This window comes from Neovison vison, chromosome 3 (assembly GCF_020171115.1).
Source record: "Neovison vison isolate M4711 chromosome 3, ASM_NN_V1, whole genome shotgun sequence".
NCBI lineage: Eukaryota > Metazoa > Chordata > Mammalia > Carnivora > Mustelidae > Neogale > Neogale vison.
In genome coordinates this window covers 218,478,447-218,501,252 of record NC_058093.1, presented here as the reverse complement: position 1 = coordinate 218,501,252, position 22,806 = coordinate 218,478,447, and the positions used below count along the sequence as shown (strand labels likewise).

Below are 22,806 nucleotides of genomic sequence, written 5' to 3'. Positions count from 1 at the left end.
ATACTGTATCCCTATTTACTAAGTGGGAAGGGGGCTCCTTTATATAGTGCTTCAGTATTAAGTCAACACCTGTTTTGTTTCGGGGAATGTTCTTTTCACGCATTAAGAAATTTCAAGATTAAAGAAAAGGCGGGGCTCTGAGTATCAGGATGGAGCCCGGTTTTCTGGTGGCCTGGTGGAATTCCTACCCCCTGGGGTCCCTCAAGAAGCAGGTTCAAGGACAGAGCAGGTCACAGGCCGTGTCTGAGGCAGGATCTGTTAGTATCTTGTCTATTTCATGGAACCCACATCAGCACATGGACTCCCAGCCAGACACGCACAGGGGCCCACAGCTCCAGCCTTCCTCCTTTCCCTCTTGCTCCGAAACCTCGTCATCCCTAGCCCCTAGTATCTCAGGGGAGTCACGTTCAGACAGGCTAAATGCTCTGTCTGTGTTTGAGACACCCCACAGTTGGAGCCCCTGTCTCTCCAAAAGGCCAGGCTCCCCCAAATCCTTTCCCACCAGACAACAGAGAGACACAAGGGCTTTAGAAAAAGGCAAGTTTTTTAAATATATGTTGGCACAATATTAACATTAAATACACATCATAAATAAGCCTTATAAATAGAAACAGATAAAAACTGATAAAAATCGATAAATTAGTCATACCCCTCCAAAGAATTGGGCCAGCACCTTCTGGGCCTCCCTCCAGAACCAGTTTCAGCATGAGAAATTTTAATGATGCACCACCAGGTGGCGCAGCCAGCAGCCGGGACCCAAGACCAGGCCCTTCCAGGCAGTAGGTCTATAGAGAACTCCAGGCCCTGCCCATTTGCAAGGCATTGGGTATTTGCTCTATGTCATTGAATCAAGCGGAGAGGGCTTTACACCAACCGCTTGAACCACAAAAAATAAAACTGAGGTCCAGAGAGGTAAAGTGGCCTGCCTGAGGCCACACAGTGAGTTAGGGGTTGAGCTGGGAACTGAGCCCTGTTCTTGGACACCCCCGCCCCCAGATCAGTGCTCCTTCTAAGACACTCTGCATCTGTCACAGCTGCCTAAAGTGAGGTCACCCAGATGTCCAGGTGTCTGGCCTCAGAATGACAATGAGCCTTCGAAGGCCAGCTCAGGCCCTAACCCTCCCCTTGGAACCATGCTGCCATGGAAAGGAGGAAGTCTGGGGGCAACGGCTCTGTAAGTCATGAGAGGGAAGGGCCAGCAGCCCTCGGGGAGCAGAGTGGCGGGGGGGCAGTCAGTCTGGCCATGAGTCAGCCTGTGTCATCAGACCCCTGAATCAATGGAAAGTTGGCCCCGCGTGGCCTGACACTCCACTAAGACTGACGAATTCAGGGCTGGGGGCTCAATAGCCTGACCCTACCCTCCCATCCCGGAGCCTGACTCCCACCCCTTAAAGTGCACTTCTGGGAAGTGAGGAACAGAGGGGAGCAGGTTTGGAGGCCCTGGGGGGAGATGCCATCCTAGGGAGTACATACGGATCCTTTCTCTGCCGGGGGTGTCCCCTAAGACTACCGGGGCAGCTGCCCCCGGGGAAGGAGTCTCTTGTTCCCCCTGGAGAGTGGCACTCTGCGGGCCCCCTTCCGCAGGCCGCGGCGGGGGCTGTGTCTCCGGCTCCGACTCGGGCTCTCTGCCCACTCTCGAAACACCTGCCCCACAGAGTGCATGAAGCGGTGATAGCCGTGCAGGAACCTGCAGCCTTCGAGCCTGCGCTGGAAGGTGTCTGGGGTGGGGGTGGGCGATGGAGATGTCCCTGGGCCTATCGGAGCGGGCTCAGTCCTCTCTGATGAGCCTGGAAGCAGCTGGGCCATGCAGTGGATATTGTTCTTGAACCCGCGAATGTTCTGCTTTGCTCTATTCACTGTCTCCAGGTCCTGGGCTTTGGGGATGTCTCGCTGCAAGGCCATCAGTCTGTGCAGAACGTGGTCCAGCATGGTGTCGAGAGCCCGCAGGAGTTCCTGCCTGCTGAGCCGCTGCAGGGCCTCTTTGCTGGGGAAGGTCCCTGGGCGCTCCCGGCAATGCTCCTTCAGTCCATCCTTGTCTAGGCCTTGGCTTTGGATCTGGAGGGAAAAGAGAATCAGGACGTGAGTGCTCAAGCCCCCAACACACACACACACACACACACACACACACACACACACACGTCTGCTCTGGTCTGCCTTGAAATTGAAATGCTGGACCTCATGCACCCCATCCCATCCAATCCTCCCATTGTACAGATCAAGAAACTGAGGCCAGAGAGGGGTGAGGACTCCCCAGTGTCTGCAAGCAGGGACAGAAGGATGCTGGGGGTGGGGGCTGGTTGGGGCGACTATGATGCAGGGAGCGTAACCATAGGCTTCAGGAGAACAGGACTCTGTTTGGGTCCCTGCTGCTACACCTGAGGAATTGGGACAAGCTGGGAAAGATCTCTCCTCTCCTTGGTGTTTCAGAGTTAGGCCCAGAGAGGTCCAGGGGGCCTTGGAATAACACAGGGACTTGGTTTCCCCACCGGCCCCATCTGGAGTGGGGGTTGCGTGAATGGGAATTGGGCCTCATCCTCTCCAGGCTCACTCGTGCCCCAGGCCTGCTGTCCTCTGAGACTCAGATGCCACCAGGGGCCAGGCGCTCACATAGGGGTGCAGGAGCATGCTGGTTCGCTGCATGATGTCCGCCTGCTTCTGGAGCTGCCTAAGCAGCTCTTGGTCCTTGTCCAGACAGCTGCCCATGACCGGCGTGCTCAAGAACAGGAGTCCGAGGACCAGACCTGGGGCAGAGAAGGGGGGAAGATGTCACCTGACTTGGGGAAGGAGGTCAGCGGCTTTCAGAGGGGAGGACACCCCCAGGGCCTCAGAGGGCATAGCCCATTGGCTCAGGCTTCGTGCCATCGAGGGTGGGGCTGGGCACTGTGTACGCACCTGCTGGGGCCACCGCCACCTCCCTGGCGAGTCACAGCCCAGCATCCCTAACAATGATTCTGCTTCACCAAGCAGGCCCTTAAGAGGAGTTCCCGCAACTGCCAATCTTGCCAGCCTCGGGATCTGACAAGGACAGCCCAAGCAAGGCTGCTCTCTGCAAGACCTCTGGACCAAGATTCTGGGCTCCCCTGTCACAGACCCTGGCCCTCTGCGCAGTTGGGCTCAGCCTGGGAGTAGCCTGGTGCCTAGAGCTCTGTCTGTACAAGCAAAAGAGGCTGCCTTTCCCACAGAAGGTTCTGTCTGCAAAGGATGTGTGGGATCATCTAGACCATAGCCCCATTCTACTGACAGGAAAATCAAGGCACTGAGGGAGAAGGGCTTGCCCAGTTCACACAAGGCCAGAACTGTTCTCGACCTCATGCACCTTCCTCTTCTCTTCTTTAGTGGCCACTTCCATCAGGCCCACCAGGGATGCTGTGAGCCACACTCTTGGGGGTGGTTGGGCATAGTTACTGCTGGCGACCTCTCCACATCCACCCAACCCCCACCCCCAGGCACTGGCAGCCATGTGGTCGGAAGGGGCCTGTGGCGCAATGGCCCGGAAGGCAGTGACACCATGTTCCGTTCCTAAGAACGTTCAGCCCCTTGGGGAAGACGCTGCTGGGGACAGCTGGGGGGCTGGCCACCCAGGCACCGAAACCATAGGACGCTCCTCGCTACCTCCCCAGGTATCTGCAGCCGGGCTTGGGTGGGGGGCGGGGAGGGGATCCATGTGAGTGCTGCGTTCACGTGGGACTAGGGTGTCTTCACGGGTGTGTGTCCAGGTCTGCATGAGGCGAGAGGAACAAACTGGTCACACATAAGCGTTGTGCCAGTCCACCCTGGGGCACCAGACTGCATGTGGGGGCTCCCAAGTCGGTGAGATTGAGGGCTCTGAATGACATCACATGGCTCTGTGTGTGTGTCACCCTGTGGGTGTGGCTAGGTGTGCTGTGTGATTGTGTGGGCTCCAGGGTCCCCGTGCCTAGTGGACTGTGTCTCTCCATCCCAGACCCTGTGGGTTAGGGCAACAAGGAAGCCTCACTGCCCCTCCAGACATCACACTGCTTTTCTGTTCAGCGTCTGCAGATTCCTCCTCTCCCAGCACGTCACTCACCTCCCTCCTGCTTCCCTGGCTTCTACCTCAATCTGTCCCCTTCCCTTATTCTCTTGCTCCCACAGTCACCTCTATATCACCTCCGCTTAAAAGTCTTCCAGGGATTCTCCTTCTTTACCCTGTGAAGATGCTCTGTTCTCAGTGGACCACTTTCTTTGCCTGACCTCCTGGCTCTCTCCCCTTCTCAGCATCCTTCTGGCGCCTGGCCTTCCCAGCCCCTGCACCACGCTGGCACCCATGGGCACAGCAAGCGGGGTGCTGGTGGAGAGGAAGGAAGTACTTACTGGGCAGCGTCCTCCACATAAGCTGTGCCCGCATGCTGGGTGCCCGAGCTCCGGCCGGCGCCTGCTGGGGGTGACACCTCCTGGCTGGGAGCCTTGCGGGCTGGCAGCCACTTTATGCCCGCCAGGGTGATTGGCCAACACCTCGTGAGGTGGGTGGGGAGGGGGGAAGGGCAGGCCTTCTGGGAATATAACCCCAAAAACCAAATTTTCCACGGGCAGCCAATGGGCGCTGTGTGCGGTGGCATGCCTCCTCCTCCTCCTGTTTTCTTCGAATTGATTCTTCGAGATCAGGCTCTCTCCCAAAGATGATGCAAACTGCAGCCTCAGCCTTCCTGGGGTGAGCAGGGGCGAGGGGGTCCATGTCATCTGTAGGGAGCTGTGCCCAGGATAGAGGGGAGAGTGTGACAACTGGGTCCTTGGAGGGCTGCAGGTCAGGCTTGGCCCAGGAGCCAACAGCCTCACAAGTCACTGTGGTTTGGAGCTGAGAGTAGCGAGACATCTTCCTTCTTGAGTGCCCTTCCCGCCCTCTTGCTGGGACTGTTGGGACATCTGTGAACAGAAACCACCACGCTCTGGGCACAGAGCCAGACCCATGCTGGCAGACCCTAGATTGTGGTTCTGGCCCCAGGACCACCAGGGCTCGCAGCCATCTCCTTTCTCCCATCATGCACCCCCCTTACAACTAGCCTTCCTTATCCCAGATCCCTTGCCTGCGGCCAGGACCTTTCTTTACAGACGGGGTCTTCTGGGGAGAAATGAGACATAAGAAATTAGGGTTCAAGCCTGCCAACATGCTGTGTGACCAGAGGCAAGTCACTTAATGTCTCTGGGCCTCAGCAGCCCCACCTGTAAAATGAGGATTCGAAAAGCATTTCCTGGGCCAGGCTCGTGGCCCTGCCGCTATCATGGACATAAAAGGCAAAAGTCCTTTGAAGGAAAAAAGAAAGATGAAAGTCTAATTCCAAGTACTCGCTGCTGAGGGCTAGTGTGGGGGGCGGAGGAGATGGGGAAGCTGTGAGCTCAGAGGGGAAGCCAGGGTGGGGGAGTCACCGTGGTGATGGTTGGGGACCAGGTTTCACTTTCTCTGAAATATAGTGATTTTTGGTTAGTCTTCCGCTTCTCGCAGACCTCAGTGGATGTCAGAGTCAAGGCCCTGTGGAGACCATGCCTCTCTAGTCAACCTGCTACTCTGTTAGGGTAAACTGAGGCCTGGCCTAGGGCAGACAAGGAGGCTGAGAGGCAGCCCCAGCATATCTCCCTGGCTTGGAAGAGGGTCTTTGGCCTGCACCCTCAGGAGCTCAGTGGGGAGGAGGGCCTTAGGAGCCCAGAGAACCAGGGTAGGACCCCTGGAATCTGCCAGCTAGGGAAAGCATTGGGCCTGTGGAGCCTGGACAGGAAGACCTGAGGTGGCAGGAGAGAGGGTGGTTGGGCAGCCATCCTGGCCACCAGCGCTGCTCCCACCTGCTCTATCCTCTGCAGACACATTCACCATTACTCATTTATTTGTTCGACGAACTTTTATTTGGCCCTACTCTGAGCCAGCCCACCCCCCGCCAAGCGCTGAGGATCCCATAGTGGGCAAAACCAGACTCTTCCCCCCACACACCCCCATGCCCAGGAGGCTATTCCTCACCTCCCGCCCACTCCCTGGCACCCCAGCATGGCGCTCACCACACCTACCATCGCCGCCCCCAAGGACCAGTTCTGGATTCTCCTCCTGAGAACGTGGCTTCTGCTCAATTCCTCATCTCTGTGCCCACCCCCGCAAGACCGTTTCCTGGGCCCCATGCCAAGCCGGGATCCTTCTTCATTTAGCATCCCTGATCTCATCCAGCAACAGCCCTGGAAGGGAGAGAGCACCAGGGCAGGGATGCCTCGGCTCTCTTGAACAAGGAAACTGAGACACTCAGGGCCCGGCTCCGGGCTGGAGAGCCACAGCTGGCTGGAGTGCTTCTCGGCCGTCTCAGCTACTGAGGACCGCCCTTCGCACTCAGGGTGGTGGGAAGGCACAGGCCTTTGCTTTCCTTTTTCGGCATCACCCTGGATGGGAGCAGTTAAGAGGACGTGGTGTTCACAAGGGGGCTCTCAAGTCTGAAAGACCATGCTCTGAGCAGCAAAGCGAGGTGCTGTGTGCAGCCCCCAGGGCAACGGCCACTGACAGCAAGGAGGAGTTAGCTATTGGTCTGCTCAGGCTGCCCTGACAACATAGCACAGACGGAAGGACTGAAACAACAGAAATGGCTGTTAGTGCCATCCCGGAGCTAGGAGTCTGAGTCTGAGCAATCAGTACGGTCGATTTATCCTGCAGCCTCTCTCTTGGCTCCTAGACGGCCACCTTCTTGCTGTCTCCTCATGTGGTTGACCCCTAGTCTGTGTGTCTGTCCTAATCTCCTCTTCTTAGAAGGACAGCAGCCATAATGGATGGGCCACACCCACCACCGTGGCCTCCTTGTGCCTTACCTCTCTGAGGACCCTATCTCCAAATACAGCCACATTCTGAGGTACTATGGGAGTCGGTCTTTAACACAAGAATTTAAGGGATAAAGCACTGCCCAGAACAGCTTGCAAGAGGAGGGCATGGTTGGAGGGCTGCGGGGAGTGCGGGCGATGGGTGAGTGCCTGGAGCTTGGTGGGAGGGGACAGTGATGTGCAGGAGGACAGGCAGTGCCCCAAGGTGAGGAGACCCGGCTGGCCAACTGAGCAAAGCATGAGGGGAAGATGCGTCAGCATTTCTGGTGAGGTCAGCGCCCAGTGACGTCCCTCTCCCCAGCAGGAAGGGCTTGCAACACGGCCCAGCCAGTATAAATAGGCTCCCCGACCACAGGCCCGGGCTGTCCCCTCTTCCGGGGCCACGTCAGCTGGGTCCTCGTGATTCGGAGGGGGAAAGAGGACTGGCTTGTTTCTTCAGAACTGCTGTTCCCCTGTCTTTCCGGCCCACCCTCTGCCTGTGAGGCTCTACGGCTCTAAGTGCAAGAACAAGACCTGTGGTGGACTGGGTGGGTCAGAATTGGAGGCCACTCATCTGGGAAGAGAGACAGTGACCCGTGACCTGCTAGGGTGGGAGCTAGACACCAAACCAGTTACCAGTTACCAGTTACCAGTCCCCATCTGCTTATGAGCTTATGAGCCTAGTCGGGTCCCCTTTCCGAAGCCTCAGTTTCCCCTGTGGACAGCAGGGGCACAATGTAACAGTCAAGAGGCAGACAACCCAAATTTAAAATGGGCAAAGGGGGACGCAGCTGAGGGGTTCGGTGGGTCAGGCATCCGGCTCTTGGTTTTGGCTCAGGCTGTGATCGCAGAGTGGTGAGCTTGAGCTCCGTGCTCATCAGGAAGTCTGCTGGAGGTTCTCTCTCTCTCCCTCTGGCCAGGCATGCTCTCTCTCTCAAATAAATAAATAGATCTTTAAAAAACAAAAACAAAAACAAACAAAAAAAACCCCAGAGGCACCTGGGTGGTGCAGTCGGGTAAGCCTCCAATTCTTGGTTTTGGCTCAGGTCATGATCTCAAGGTCCTGAGACCCAACTCCGTGCTCAACCCAGAGTCTGCTTATGTTTCCCCCTTCCTTTCTCTCTGCCCCTCCCCCCTCTCCGCGCTCTCTCTCTCTCTCAAAAATAAATAAATCAATCTCTAGAAACATAATGAAAATAAAAGTAAAATAAAATGGGCAAAGGAGAAACAGACAGCTATTTCTTCAAAACAGGCAAATGCCCAATAAACCCATAAAAAGCTGCTCAACATCGTTAGCCATCAGGAAAATGCAAAATGAATGAGTCTGAGGAAAATGCAAAATGAAAACCACAGTGAGATACCTCTTCATGCCCCCTGGGGTGCCTGTCATCAAAGACAGACAGTAACAAGTGCTGGCGAGGACAGGGAAGAATCAGAATCCTAGGATACGGCTCCTGGGAATTCAAGATGGCACAACCGCTTTGAAGAGCAGCAGGCCTTCCAACACGCAAACATAGAGATGTCCCATGCGTGAGAGTTCCACGCCCCCGTATGCACCCAAGAGAATTGAAAACACGTGTTCACACAGGAACTTGCACACAAATATTTATAGCAGCCTTTATTCACAATAACCAAGAAATGGAAGCAACCCAAATGCCCATCAACAGAAAACGGATTTTAAAAATTGTGGTCTAACCATACAATAGCATCTTACTGAGCCACAGAAAGGAATGAGGTCCCTATTTGTGATAGACTGTGGATGAACCTCAGAGACAGGAAGCCAAGTGAAAGAGACCAGTCACAGAAGGCTACACATTGTACGATTCCATTTGAATGAAATGTCCAGAAGAGATAAATTCATAGAGACAGAAAGCAGAGGAGCGGCCGCTGGGCCCGGAGGGGTCTGAGGACAAGGAGTGATCGCTAATGGGCATGGGGTTTCTTTGCGGGTGATGGAAGTGGTTTTGAGTTAAATTGTGGTGATGGTGGCACTGTCATCTGAAGAGACAAAAACCCAGTGAATTACCCACTTAAAGTGAGGAATTTGGTAATAAATATTTTGTATCTTTATTTTTTTTAAATGCAGTGGCAAATACTACTTCAAGAGAACGGGGAACATAACTCGGTGAATAACACGTGCCAACGCCCGGCCCATCGCTAGTCCTCCAGAAATACCCGCCAGCCAGCCAGTCACCCGGACAGACAAAGGCGCGCATCTGGCTTTGACGACGATTGGGAAAGAAAATATTACATAAACCCTGGGGTGAGCAAGGATCTACCAGCGCCCTCCCCACGAGGCCAGTGAGGTCATCCTGAGCTGAAGGATTCTTCGGTTGAGAACTGCCAAAGTTCTTCTGGGATCTGGTGTGTCCATAGCGTGGGAAGCCATGTCCCCCATGTGCCCAATGCCTCCCCCAAATTGGGTAAGTGAGCGCCCTGCGAGAGGCCTGAATACCTACTGAGGGAAGTGCAGCAGAGAAGGAACTATCTTCTGTTCAGGAGTCTCTTACTGTTTGCAGTGAAGGGATGGGGGGATGTGTCCCCCTCTGAGGGGAGATGACCAGGAGATCAGAGTGCTGCCCCTCTACCCTCTCTCCGATTAGCCTAGAACAACTTCCCCCTCACCACCTCTCTGAGACCAAGGTCCTCTCTGTCAGATGAGGGGACAGGAGAGATGAACGCTAGAGGGCCTAGAACCCTATGGAGCCCCATGGGGTCCCTTAGTGGCTCTGAGCACTGAAATGTCACTGTAAGTAAAAGCAACCTTAACCATTAAACAAGGACCGGCAAGTCCCACGGAATCCTGACTTTTCTCATGATGACAACATACAATGCCTATTTTGAAACTTTACATTCCTGCCAAATATGTCCAGGTGTCCCAGGCATGTGCTGTTTGCCCAGTGGTAATAATCAGAGATGTCTCTGTGTGCTGAGACCAGTTCTGAGCATCTACTCCAGGCTGGCTCTGTGACCCCTCCCAGCCATCCTCACAGAGATCTTTTGTCTCACCCTATAGATGGGGTAACTGAGGCCCGAGAGACGGGGCAGATGGTGGGAGGTCATACAGCTAGGAGGGAGCAAAGGCAAGTTTGAGTGTGGGCAGCTGTCCTCGGCCCACATGCTTGGCCAGCACGCCATCCACACTGTGGCTTGCCCAGAGCTCACGCAGCCACATGGTGCAACAAGCGTGAAAACATATGGCTTTTGCAGTGGGAAGATGGAGATCCACTTGGTCAAGGGCCAGCCAGGGAGTGACTGGGGGAGAGGGTTGGTGTTTCTACAGGTCTGGAAAGAAAATGCCAGTTTAACTGGCAGAAATGCAGGAAAGAGATGCTACAAGTTCCATGTGGAGGGAACGTCACGAGCTGCCCACCAAGCAAGATTGCCTCGGTCTAGTTTATTCATTTGTTTTTAAGATTTTGTTTATTTGAGAGAGAGTGAGAGAGATCACAGAGGGAGAGGGAGAAGCAGATTCCCTGATGAGCAAGGAGCCCGATGTGGGGCTCGATCCCCGGACCCTGGGATCATGACCTGAGCTGAAGGTGGACACTTAACGACTGAGCCACCCAGGCGCCCCAGTCTAGTTTAGAGAGGAGCAGGTGTGGCTGAAGTCTAACCGACAGGGAGGGAGGAAATGGGACCACCCACAAAATGGCTTTACTGCCATTACAGCCCCTCTGGGGGGCTTGTAGTACACAGCCTGGTGCCACCCTCTTGCTTAAAACACTCCCCCGGCTTCACATGACGTTCAGTAAGGCCAAGGCCATTACCACAGCCACCAGGCCCTCCCCACCTCCCCAGCCTCACCCGCACCTCTCTAAGCCATCACCTTCTCTCACCTTCGTCAGTCCCTCAGGGGAGCAGAGCTCTCACCCCATGGCCTTTGCATATGCTGTTCCCACTGCCTGAATCTCCTCCTACTGAATGAACTGTCACCCAGACCAAGCTTCACCTCTCCAGGGAAGCCCTCCTGGAACTTTTCCCACCCCAGGCTGGTCCCTACCCATCCCCCTCAAATTCCATGGCTCCTCATGGCCTCTCCAGAGCACAGCATAGGCCATATAATTTAGTAGGTGCTCAATAAGTCCTTAGTGACTGGATGAACGACCGGCCATACAGATGTGGGCATCTGTAGAAGCCCCAGGAAAGGTCAGCCGTGGCTTCCAGGCTGCAGGACCCAGATGTGTGCCTCCCACATCCAGTACACTTGCAGCCAGGCCTCCGGAAGTGCAGGTCCACCTCACTGCTGGGCAGGAACAGGTTCTCTTGGAGCCTTTCTCGTGCCTTCTCTTGGTCACCTTTCCTCAAGGAAATCAGAATTATATCACTCACAATACACCAAAGCACATGATCTCTCTCTCTCTCTTTTTTTTAGGAAGCCTTGATTTTTAAAGACGCTGACTTTTTCCTTTATGATATTTTAAAAAAGTGAATTCAAAATATATTCCTTCACCCACTGCAGATTTCAACACTTCCCTGGAAAACAAGCTGAAAAAGAAAAACATAAGGCATTTCTCCTACTTCCTTTAAAGAATTCACTTCAGAATGAAATCCATAAGCGGCACCTGACAGCCTGATAGAAAGAGACCAGTCTTCACTGGAGGGGATAATCCTGCCTTTTGCCAAGACAGATGAAGGATGGTGGCTTTTTAGGCCCTTCTTCAACCTGTATTTAAGTAATTCATTATATGTGTCAGGCACCAGACTATGCATGGGGTGTAGATCAGCAAGACTAGGCTTCCAGGTAAGTGAATTTGTTGTGAATGCCTTTTTATATCCAGGTCTTGAAGGGTGAATAAACACACTAGCCAACATCCAGCATGTGATCTGGAAACCCACCATTTGTCAGCCTACTCATTTCTTACTCTAGGCTTAGGAGGGAGCACCCAACACAGCCTGATCCTCGTGGTACCCTGGAGTCTAGCACTGCACCTGCATCCCGAGCAGAACCAGTCAGAATCCTTCCCCAAGACTGACGTCAGACTCAGGAGACAGGCCTCCCTTACATGGCCAAGCCTTTGGAGCTGGGATGTCACAGATCTAACGCTGTGAAAAGCCACTTTCCCCAGCTCCATGGGGTGGGGTGCGGTCTGATAAAGTGGGTGAGAATATGGCCGGTCTAGCTGGAGAGGCCAAGCAACTTCCCTGAACCCTGGTCTCTGCCTGAAGCCAGGACCAGCCCCACACTTGTCCCAGCTACACAGGACAATGATGTCAGTCTATTTTCTGCTAGTTGAGCTGGTTTCCTGGCACTTGCATGGGGAGTCCTTTGTCCTGCACCAGTATGAGGATGAAAGCAGGAGGGGTGGAGGAGATGGAGAGAGGAAGTGGGATGGGCTTGGAGACTTCTCTTGGTGCCAACTGCTGCAAAAGCCCAAAAACTCGGCTCAACAGAGAGAGCAACTGGAGAAAGATGGAGGGGACCAGCCAGGGTCCCCATGGGGCTGTCCGCAAATGATAGCCCTGGTCCCAAGGGGAAGTCCAGGACACAGAGGTGGGACTCATTGGCAGGGATGCCTGGAGGAAATGACCTGGGACAGGCGTTGTGGAAGACCTGCCTTCTTCCCCTTCTTATTCTTGGAGAGCTGCTAAGGAAACTCTGGGTGTTTATCTTGATAAGAAAAAAAGAAACAGGGGCACCTGGGTGGCTCAGTCAGTTAAGTGTCTGCCTTTGGCTCAGGTAATGATCTCAGGGTCCTGGGATGGAGCCCCACATCAGGCTTCGCTGCTCAGCGGGAGTCTGCTTCTCCCTCTGCCCCTCCCCACCTCATGCTCTCTCTCTCTCTCTCCCAAATTAACAAAATCTTTAAAAAAAAAAAGAAAGAAAGAAAGAAAGAAAAAGAAAAGAAAATACATCCTGCAACTCCAAGGGGAGAAAAGGCCATCAAAGCTTGCTCTGTCCAAAGGCCAACTGGTGGACATTCAATGGGTGATGGACAGTGGTCAGCTGGGGCCAGGTCACCTTGTCCACAGAACACGCATGTAAGGAAGGAAGAGAAGCGGGAGATGGCAGAAAACACAAATGTTGGGCGCCCCCACATTAATAGCCCGAGGTGGGAACCCAAATGTCCACCAACAGATCATGAATTGTTAAAAAGTGGTATGTCCACTTATTCAGCCAGAAAAAGGAATTGGCAGTACTGATAAAATACGCACCGCAAAAACACCAGGCTGAGTCAAACAAGCTAGAGGCCCAGAGTCACATATTATCTAATTCTGCCTATGTGAAATGTCCAGAACAGGGAAATCCACAGAGATAGGATGCAGATTGGCCGTGGCGGGGGGCTGGTCGGAAGGGGAATGAGGAGGGACTAGCGACGAGTGTGGGGTTTCCTTTCGGGGTGACGAAAATGTTACAGGTGGTGGTTGCGCAACATTGTGAATATGCTAAATGCCACTGACCTCACCACTTGAAAATGGTCAATTATGTATTATGTGACTTTCACCTCAATTTAAATTTTTTTTTTTTAAGGCAGAGCTTAAAAACAGGGCAACTCCAGGAAAGCCAAGGGGCAGGACAGAGTCAGAGACCTCCCACAGCGCCTCCTGTTACTGCTTAGTTAGGGCCTGTCCCAGAGCTCTTGCTTGCCGACTTAGAGAAGGCTCACCTCAAGTTCAAAGGCCAGGGCAAGCCTTCAGGACAGCCTGAAGGCCTGGCAGCCGCCCCACACAGAAGCTCCCAGCAGCAGGGGAGAACAAGTCAAGGGCAAGGCACAATGGCAGAGCGGCAGAGCAGCTGAAGAGCTGCTGCTGCTGGGAGGTCTCAAAGGCAGACCTCCTGAGCAAGGGTCTGCCGAAGGCTAGTGAACGGGAAGGGAGGGGTCGCACCAAGATTTCTTGCGCAGCCAGATGACAGGGACCAGGAGGAAGCCGGGGAAGCACAGGTGAGGACAACTGAAGGCTGAATCAGGACCCAGGGAAGTGTGGAGGGCCCGGCTGTGGAAGACGGAGGAGTGGGAAGCTCAAGCTCATAGTGGGCGGGCGGGGGTGGGGGGTGCTGGGTGTCGATTTCTCTGTGTCCCCGTGGGGGGTCCAGATGGAGGGGCAGAAAGGCAGGCCAGGCTTGCTTCAGGCTGCAGACAGAGGACGAGGGACAGAGGAGGAGTGGACAGAGAGGTAGGAGGGAGACTGAGGAGGCTGAGGCAGCTGGGGTGGAGGGCGAAGGTGGAGGGGTAGAGTTGGGGCACACCCAGCACAGCCCAGAAGTCCCCTGGTGACTGCAGGAAGCTGGGCGTCCTGAGATTAGGGTGAGGCAGGAAGGCCTGGGGGGATGTGGGCCCGGAGAAGGAAAGTGGACAGGAGGGTACATACGGACACACATGTGAACACAAAAACACCAGATGTGGATTCCTGCCCTGCTACACACGGACATACAGAAACTGACCTGCCACAGACGGGAGCAGACGTACAGACACTGGCACCAGCACGTGTCCACACGTGCACAAACAGGCACAGACGCCTCCGGCCACGCACACACAGGACGCGTGCAGAAACACAGCCAGGCACACAGCTGATTTCGGACAAAATCGGATGCACGTAGGGCCACAGAGGCCCAAGGACGCGTTGGGACATATGGATTCATGCGTGGACAGACAGACATACACACATTCTGGCTGAAACAGGCCCATCTGCAGAGATGCACTCAGAGGTCTGCACTGATTACAAGCACAGGCACCTGGAAAACATCCCCATTGGCATCATGACAGATTCCCCTGAGAAAGCAGCTCCAGGCACCACTGTCTGTGGCACCCTTGGCTCTAGAACACCAGCACCAGGTTCCGCCTGGGAAAGTGAGACAAACCACGGCCATTGCCCAACACACCCACTGGGCCCAGCCCGGGGTCAGGAAGGAGCCAGGGCCAGGCCTCGCGTGCCTGCCCACACATTCACTCCCTGCCACCGACGCAGACAGCTGGGATTGCGAGGGAGCTTGCAAAACCATCCCCATCCCTCAGGGTTCAGCTAAAGTGTCCCTTCCCCCAGGGAACCTCCCCAGGCTATGCCCAATGTTAACCTTTTTGAATTCTCATTTTGCCATGCCCAGCTCTGTGACCTCGGGCAAGCACCTTCTCCTCTCTGCTCTCAGTTTCCTCTCAAAAGGCGGGGTGGGTAATGAGAGCGTGCTTTGAATACACGAATGAATGGAGCACATCCCTTTCCCACCTCTTGCACAGCTGGGGGAATCAGCTTCCTGGTACTCAGTCAGCTAGCTGCAGGGGGGCTGCCCTCCTGCCTGGTCCCTTCCCACCAGGTGGGATCTTGGTGCCAGGTGGGACATCTAAGAAGGTAAGGGTTTATTCTCCCTTCTACACAGGACCAAGAAGCCAGCTTTGGGGTGACTTGGCAATAAGCACTAAACCAGACAGCCCTACCTGGCAGAGGTGGGGATGATTCAGGGTGCCCCCACCCTGAATTTCTGCTCAAATAATTTCAAGGAGGACTCACAAGTTCATTCGCCCTGTATGGGCAGGTAAAATCTGAAAGGATAGAAATGAGCCACTGCGGGTACCTGCCTGAGCTTTCCTCATCTCCCATCCCCACCCACCTAAGAGCACCCCCCACCCCAGGTTCACATCCTTCCAGCAGATGCCAGACACTAGGCTGGCAGTCGGAGGGCTGAGAGCACCTTTCTACTCTACTTTCTACTAAAGGCCTTCCCCAGGCACGGGCTGCTGTCTTTATGAGGATGGGCACTTGGGCTCTGCAGTCTGGGGCCTTGACCCCTGCACTCAGGAATGGCTGTGCTGATGTGGACAGGTGCATGAGTGTGCCCAGGGTTGGAAGGACAAGGACATGGACTATGTGCCAGTGAACACCCCCAACCTTAGTTATGAATGATCCAAGCTGAGCCTAACTCCAGGCCTGGGCTAACCAGACAGACTTCCTTTGTTCTGTAACTGTCCAGGGGCTCAGGTGGGACAAAGAGGTGATTCTGTGAGGCTCCGCCACAGCCTGGCACAGCTTAAGCCCTGTCTGTGTGATGGCACCGAGAGCATTAGACAAATGTGAGGCCATGGTCACATCCCCCTTTCAGCAGAGTGTGCGCCAGTCAATTCCCAAGCCCTGTGCTCTGACCCCAGGTGGGTCCTCGGGTCCCTGGCAATCCCAGAGCAGATCTCCCCATTTATAACCTGTTGACGGTCAAGCTGACCCAGTGACCCCCAAGGACCCTAATGCCCAGGGACCTAAAACCCCTCCACACTGACCTGGGTCCAAGTCAGAGTAGACCACTGGAGCCCCCTTACCCAGGCCAGTCCTATGGGAAGCACCTGGCACCAAAGCCAGATTAGGGCCTGGTTTGAGGGACTAGGCAAAGCCTGATGCACCTGGAAAGCCAGGATAACAGAAATACCCAAATTAGGCAGTGACTCACAAGCAGACAGATGGGACAGGATCCCCCGGAGCTGAACATGGGACCCAGGAACTCTCTACCTACAGAGTTGGGAATCTCAAGGATTCTGGTTCTAAAGCCCCCACTTAGCCCAGGACATCCTTTGAGCCAGGGTCCAAGTTGTGCCCTCCAGAGAGAAGCCAGAACTCCCTCTTCCCCCTGAAAGTCAAACTACAAAGCAATGACCCCTTCCCAGCGCCAAGAAGTAGAGGGGTACTGAAGGACCTGCCTCCAAGATCTTGATACACATGAGGAAACAGAGGCTGAGGGGAAGGGGCTGGCCTAGGGTCCCTGACCGTTCACTCACCGGCTGGCCTTTGCTGCGCTCTGTTCCTGTGATCTGCAGCTCCTGGGTTCCCAGGGGCAGGGCGGGCACACTGCCAGAGGACTGGCCCCCGTTCTGGCTTTTCTGGGGAGCCACGGTGACCTCTGAATACGGCGAAGTCACACCCTTCTTCCCTTCTTAAGTGCGGGCGGGTCTGGGCTGAGGGTACCTGATAACCTCCCCGGGGACATCTGTAGGGTCCCATCAGGCTCACAGTGGAATCCTGGTCTCACGGAGTGAGGAGGCACCCCCTCTGCGACAGGAAACCTGGGCCCACGCACTGAGCCTCTGGCCTAGGAAGGCAGCCTGTGAAGGCAGAGTGCTTTGCAGGTGGCCTCTACACCCATCCTGTCATTCTAGCACCCAGGTCCCCACTCTGGCTGGCCCCCTCCCACTACTACTCCAGGCAAGCCCTGGTGACAAGAACTAATTGATCTCTTGGCCAACAAGAACTCCCGTGAGGGGCCTCCATGACTCAGGCATGGTCCAAAGGCAAGCAGGCAGCAGCCTGGAAGAAGGGTGCTTTTGGGTCCTCCTTGAGGGGTTTCACAACAGGCCAGTCACACCCACGGTGGCAGGGAAGGCTGGCGGACCTCCAGACAAAAGGATCTCAGAATCTCTAACCACATTCAGTACTTTCTGGGCTATTCCAGAAACAGCAAGGAAGGAAGGAAGAGGCTGGGCTTCAGAGGCAGGTAGCCATGGATGGGAATCAGGTGACCTTGGCCAAGTCACTTCTCTTCTCAAAGGTTCAATTTCTCTCAGAGGTGAGAACTGAGTCAGGTGAGCCCAGCCGGAGCCGGCAACATAGGGACAGAGCAGGACTTCCGGCAGAGGGGCTGGGAGGAGGAACAGAGCAGCCATGTCCAAACTCAGACAACACCCACTGGCCACAGCCCAACCCTTCATTACTCCAAGGCCTTTATTAAGTCAATAAAAAAGGGAGAGAGATGTAAAAATACTTTTCTCGGAGGCCCCCAGAGGGGCAGGCACTGTCAGAATCACCAGGCCAGGGAAGGCAACCCAGCCAGAGGCAGAACGGAAATCAGGGCCCTATCCAGGGAGCAGCTGGCCTGGGGCGCTGAGGGTGGGGGCGATGGCTCAGACCTCAGGCAGGGAATGTGCAAACGCTGAGGCCGAGCAGGGAGTGATGGGGTGAGGGGTTCCCGGAGGAAGCCCAGAGCACCGTGTTCCCTTGCGTGGGCAGACACGCGTGTCCACATGAGAGCCAGTGCCTGCACGCAGCTTACATACAGAGAGCAGAAGGGGGGGTGCCCAGCAGGAATGGAGGCGGTGGGGAGGGCTCATCCCAGAGCTTGAGGAAATAGCTTAGAGAAGTCTCTGGAAGACTGGGGCGAAGGGAGAACGAGGTGGCCTCAGGAGCCCTGGCCGTCCTGCCGTCGCTGGAGGACTTCAATGACACTGCCGATGCCGTCCTCAGGCACCTGTGGGCCGGTGGACAGAGGGAGGGGTCAGGGCCACGCTGACCTCCTGGCCTAGACGGACTACATCCTGCACCCTCCCCACCCTCCCCGGCCTCAGTGTCCTTCCAGGAGCCCAACCCATGGCGCTCACCAGGGCATGGTCAAAGTTGAAGGTGCTGATGTAGTAGGCAGAGATGTCGGCCGCAGCCAGGGGGCCTGCGATCTGGGCCACGATCCCACACTCATCTGAGGGTTATTGGGGGGGATGGGGGGAGTCCATGTGGATCATCCTGGCCACCCCGCCCAGGTCCTCTCCAAGTCCCCAACATGAAAGAAGCATCCCTCACCAAAGCCCAGAGGCTGTCCACCGATGCGTACCATCCTCCACAGCTCTCCTGAGGAGCTGGTCAGCAGGAGGTCACTGGGGAACCTGGAGAGGCAGGTGGGTAGTGGGCAGGGCACCCACCCAACCCCTCCCTGCCCCAATGTGAGCCCCTGGAAGCAGGGTGACCTGGTGACATCAGAGTCTGATGCTCTGCCTCCCCCCTCCCTAGTGCTGGGCTTGGGATCTCTGGTCCCCAGGGCCTAGGGGGTCACATACTTTTTCTGAGTCTCAGCATCCATAACGATGGAGATGTAGCCCTCGATGAGGGAGAAGGCAAAGAATGTAATGGAGCTGGGTTCGGTACCACCAGAGGCTGCCTCCTTGGGGGCACTGGAAAAGGAAAGGAGGCTCAAGGGCTCTTCAGGGCACTCAGCCCACAGCATGTCCTCCCACTCCCTGGGCCGCTTTCCTGCCCTGTCTGAGGGCCCTGGTCTCCTGATGGGGGTGGGAGGCGGGAGAGGACGATGACTCTCACCTTGTCCAAAGACACTGGACCCCTGGGATGGCCTGACTCAGGGTTGTCTCAGTTCACACTACAGGAAGGGGCTGCACCTGGGACATTGGGATCTACTCTGAACATCAGTCAGGGGTACATGGTTACCCCAGGCTGCCAGGAACCCAAGACACAGAACAGGGCACAGAGTGGCAGAATGGTGGGACACAGCACAGGGAAAAACCGTGTGAGGACAAAGACATGAGGTGCAAACAAGGCGCACCTGTATGAGTAGAAGAGGACATCGATGAGCGTGGTTGCGATGGCTGGCAGGGTCTCAGGGTCCAGGGTGAGGACACAGAAGCGGTTCTGTGGGCTCTGGATGGGATGCACGGTGGGGCTGGGCCCTGCTAGGAGGGACCAGGCAGCGGCTGTCAGGGCGATTGTGGGCTGGGGCGCCGCCTGGTGGCCAGATAGGGAGGGGCCTGGGAGGGGTGTAGGATCATGCTCTGTGGGTACTTTTTACACTCGTGCTCTCTTTCCACCACATCTCCCTATCTTGGGAGGCAGCCGGTGTCAGCTGGTATCCCCATGCCTACAGACCAACCCTCACAAGGGAAGGGGCCCAGTGTGAAGAGGAGGCCCTCCCTAGGTCTGGGTGTTAGAGGGAAGCCTCACCATGCTGAGAACGGGGAAAGCCATTGCTGGAATCATCCCTGGCAACAGGCACAGGCTCCCCGCCCACTTCTCGGTAAATGTCAAACTCCTGGGATAGCGTGTGGATCACCACAGACAGGTCCTGCTCCCGAACCTGGACCACAGGGGACGAGGTATCATGTTAGTGCCCAGGCCCCCAGGCCCACCCTGCCCCGCCCTGGAGCCTGCCGAAAACTCACCAGGATAAAGTCCGTCTGGTAAGTGGACAGCATCAGCACAGACACATGGTGCTCCGCCAACGGTGCAATAACTGAGCGGGCGATTTTGGTGACCCCAGCAGCCTGCACTGCCGCACCGCTGCGGGATGACACGTTCAGCACCAGCCATGTGGCCTCAGCCACTTGAAGGAACTCAGATGGGGGAAGCTCTGTGAGCAGGAAGTACACACCATGTCAGAGCCTACGGGGCAAGCCCTGCCCCTTTTACCCTGTGGTGGGGGTGAGGGGACGGTGGGGTTCTACCAAGGTAAGGGCAGGTCTGGAGACGGGGGCTGTCTCCCTCTCCCAAGTTCTGCTCCGGAGAACCGCATGTGTGCAAGGACTGCAAAGTGCTTCAAGTGCTGGCCTGCTAGGGATGGAAACTTCCCAGTTAAGACTGGAGCTCCAAATTCAGACAGACCTGGGTTCAAATCCCAGCTTCACCATTTACTTGTGTTGACCTGCGGTAAATGATTTAACTTCAGAATCTCAGTTTCCTTATCTGTAAAATGGGATGAGAGTTTATACCTCACTCGTGACAGCAGTCTGTGGATTAAGGCTTTATATCAAGTTGAACCACCAGGGGGCGCCAGCAAATCAGGTTAGCTGAGGGATGCCCTTGTCCCTCCGCATACCCAGACTTTCCTGCAGTACAATTCGGGAAATTAAGGCCTGAAGGGCTGTAGTGGAGGATAGGCCAAACCTCAGTTTCGTGGCCTGATGGTGCAGGCCCGTGAGGAGGGGTCAGGCTGGCAGGAGTAGGAGCTAGATGTCAGCTTCAGAGACCAGGGAGGAATCAGGCTGGCGTCCAGTCCAGAGCAGGAGCCAGAGCCCGGGTGGCTGCTAATCTCCCAAGTGCAGCCAGGAGGCTCCCCAGGACCCTGAGGTGGGCTGGCTGCCCGCTCCTGCTTTTCCTTTCCCAACCCTCCTACTCCTGGAGTTCCCGGACCAGCCAGGGAGGAGGTGATTGGCACCAGAGAGAGAAGTCCAGGGAAAAATAATGGCCCCGGGGGATATAACTGGCACAGGAAACCCTGATTTTTGCTCTGAATTGTAACTGAGACCCAGCTACTGGCCTGAGGCTGCTAAGTGCCCTTCACAGCCCTGTCTAAAAAGTTCTCATGGGACCCTATTAGATCAGAACCATAACTATGCCATTTTACATAAGAGGAAACAAACAGCTCAGAGAGAGGAAGTGACTTGCTCAAAGGCACACAGCCAGTGAGTGGTAGTAGTCGAATTCGAACCCAGACCCATCTGCCTTCAAAGCCCCAACTCTTGTGACTTTGGATCCCAGGATCTAGTGAGAATCCCACAAAGAGGGGAGCACATCCTTCCCCAGCCCAGCCCCCACCTTTGAAGCCCTCCTCGTCCACCATGAGCGTGTAATCCTCAGGGGTCTCCGTCAGGCTGAAGAACTTGCACCTGGATGAGGGTGGGGGGCATCTTCAGCCTGGGTTGGGCGGAGGGGGCAGGCAGGATCTCGCTCCAGTTCGCCCAGAAAGACCCTGCTGAGCCCCTCCCTGCCCCCTCAAGCCTCAATTTTCTCTCCCGGGCCAGTGGGTGTGGGCCTTATCTCCGGAATCACGAACTGGTTTTCGTCTCCGGACCTCTGTAGAAGCTCCCAACCCTCCATTCCGGGAAGGAGGAGAGGCTCACCCACGACTACAGCTCTAGGGGTGCCGGACTTTGGGGCCCCTAGACCAGCCCCTCTGACCCGATGGGAGGCATCTGTAAGAAGCTCCCCGCTGTCGCCTGGAAGGAACTGCCCCCATTTGACACCACTTGGAGTTAAGCATTGCTCACCCCAGGTTGTTTGCGCCTTAACTGGCCCTGGAAGGGGGCCTGACGGCGCCGGATAGGCGCGGCGGTCCCGGGGAGGGTAGGCCCAAGCCGGATGGCGGCGGGAGGAGGGTAGGAAGGAGAAGCGCCCTCCCCGCCCGCTCCAGCTCGCCCCGCGGCGATGTTAATCTCCCGAACCTGTCCCGGATCAACAGCGGAGCCCACCCCCACCTGTGCCCCCGAACCCGGGCGCGCACCGGCTGCGGCGGGGCAGGAAGAGTAGCTTGATGAGCGGGTGGGTGTAGAGCCAGAGACCTGGGCGGGCAAGGCTCAGCACCCGCACCCGGTGCTCCAGGATGTGCAGCTCCATCACGGTCCGCGCGGACCTGACGCCGCTGCCAACCAGACCCAGGCCGCCCTCGGGGGCGGGGCGGTAGGGGCGGTGCCGGGGGCTTAAAGGAGCCGCCGCGCGGCCGCGTCCTTGCCGCCAGCTACGCGGCGGACCCTCCCAGCCCCACGCCGCGTCCAGTTTCCTGACAGCCACGCCCTGAGGGGCGGGCTGCTTATCCAGAGTGGCCACGCCTCCTTCCTAGGGCCGGAGCCTCATCCCTTAGGTTCCAGCCCGCTGAGCCCCGCCTCTGATGACTCCTCCCCTTTAGGATTGCTTCGGGGATCACGGGCTGATCCCACCCCGCTCGAGTCCTCTAGGCCCCGCCCGTGCCGCGCCCCTTCTCGGGGGCTCTGCGTTTTCCGTAGGTCGCCTTCCTCGCTGGGGTCGGAAACAGGAAGGAGATGGGGAATGGTTTCTGTCCTTCAGTCTTATGATTGATATCCTTGAAGTTCCGAAGGGCAGCGAGACGAACCGGGGTTCAGTTGGGTCCAGAGTGCTGCCCAGAAAACTCTGGAGTATGGAGGGATAGGGATAGGCTGTACAGTCCTGGTGACTGATTCTCTCCCCACAAAGTGTCCTTTCTCCCTCCTTCCCCTTATGGAGGAAGAAGGCGAGTACTCAAAAGGATCATAGAGATAGGGAGGACCCCAGCCATTTATATTTGAGTAACATACCGTGGGCTACGTAGGGGATGAAGGTGGCCAGGCTTATGGCTTGAGACCCTTCAAGACTAAGTGCTTGGGCCGGGGATGCCCAAAGGCCCAAATTTCAGGGGACAGGCCCATGTATCTGAGGCTCACTGGGTACTCAGATCTCAAACCTGAGATTTCAGCCTCCTGAGGTCTCCCAAAGGCTGCAGCCATTAGCAGAACCCAGTTGGCCCCAGCACAAGCACATGTAAACTTGCTCCATGCCCATAGAGGCCCCCAGCACTGGCAGATGCCCCAGATCTGAGGCTTATTAGACTAATTTGGGGTCATT

The 22,806-nt window shown here is 56.0% G+C and overlaps 2 protein-coding genes and 1 long non-coding RNA gene across 6 annotated transcripts; 1 reads left to right on the top strand and 2 right to left on the bottom strand.

The window, feature by feature from the left end:
* Positions 1 to 1,506: 1,506 nt before the first annotated feature.
* Positions 1,507 to 4,366, bottom strand: OSM (oncostatin M). Its single transcript, XM_044241081.1, has 3 exons — positions 4,333 to 4,366; positions 2,608 to 2,741; positions 1,507 to 2,055 (listed from the first exon to the last, which is right to left on the bottom strand). The coding sequence occupies exons 1-3, from the start codon at positions 4,364 to 4,366 to the stop codon at positions 1,507 to 1,509; spliced, it is 717 nt and encodes a 238-aa protein (XP_044097016.1).
* On the top strand, positions 3,538 to 11,339 carry LOC122902028. The gene is made up of 3 exons (XR_006383727.1): positions 3,538 to 3,620; positions 8,867 to 9,203; positions 11,243 to 11,339. It is a non-coding gene; the product is annotated as an uncharacterized LOC122902028 (long non-coding RNA).
* A 6,061-nt stretch (positions 11,340 to 17,400) lies between these two features.
* CASTOR1 (cytosolic arginine sensor for mTORC1 subunit 1) lies at positions 17,401 to 21,844 on the bottom strand. 4 transcript variants are annotated; one of them, XM_044243931.1, is made up of 9 exons: positions 21,692 to 21,841; positions 21,007 to 21,077; positions 19,635 to 19,822; positions 19,417 to 19,549; positions 19,022 to 19,148; positions 18,522 to 18,635; positions 18,268 to 18,350; positions 18,072 to 18,166; positions 17,401 to 17,941 (listed from the first exon to the last, which is right to left on the bottom strand). In XM_044243931.1, the coding sequence occupies exons 1-9, from the start codon at positions 21,802 to 21,804 to the stop codon at positions 17,873 to 17,875; spliced, it is 993 nt and encodes a 330-aa protein (XP_044099866.1). In that variant the 5' UTR covers positions 21,805 to 21,841; the 3' UTR covers positions 17,401 to 17,872. The 4 variants fall into 4 exon arrangements, with proteins under 4 accessions (XP_044099866.1, XP_044099867.1, XP_044099869.1 ...); XM_044243932.1 differs by having other exon boundaries at positions 19,022 to 19,145; XM_044243934.1 differs by lacking the exon at positions 18,072 to 18,166 and having other exon boundaries at positions 21,692 to 21,844.
* Positions 21,845 to 22,806: the final 962 nt, after the last annotated feature.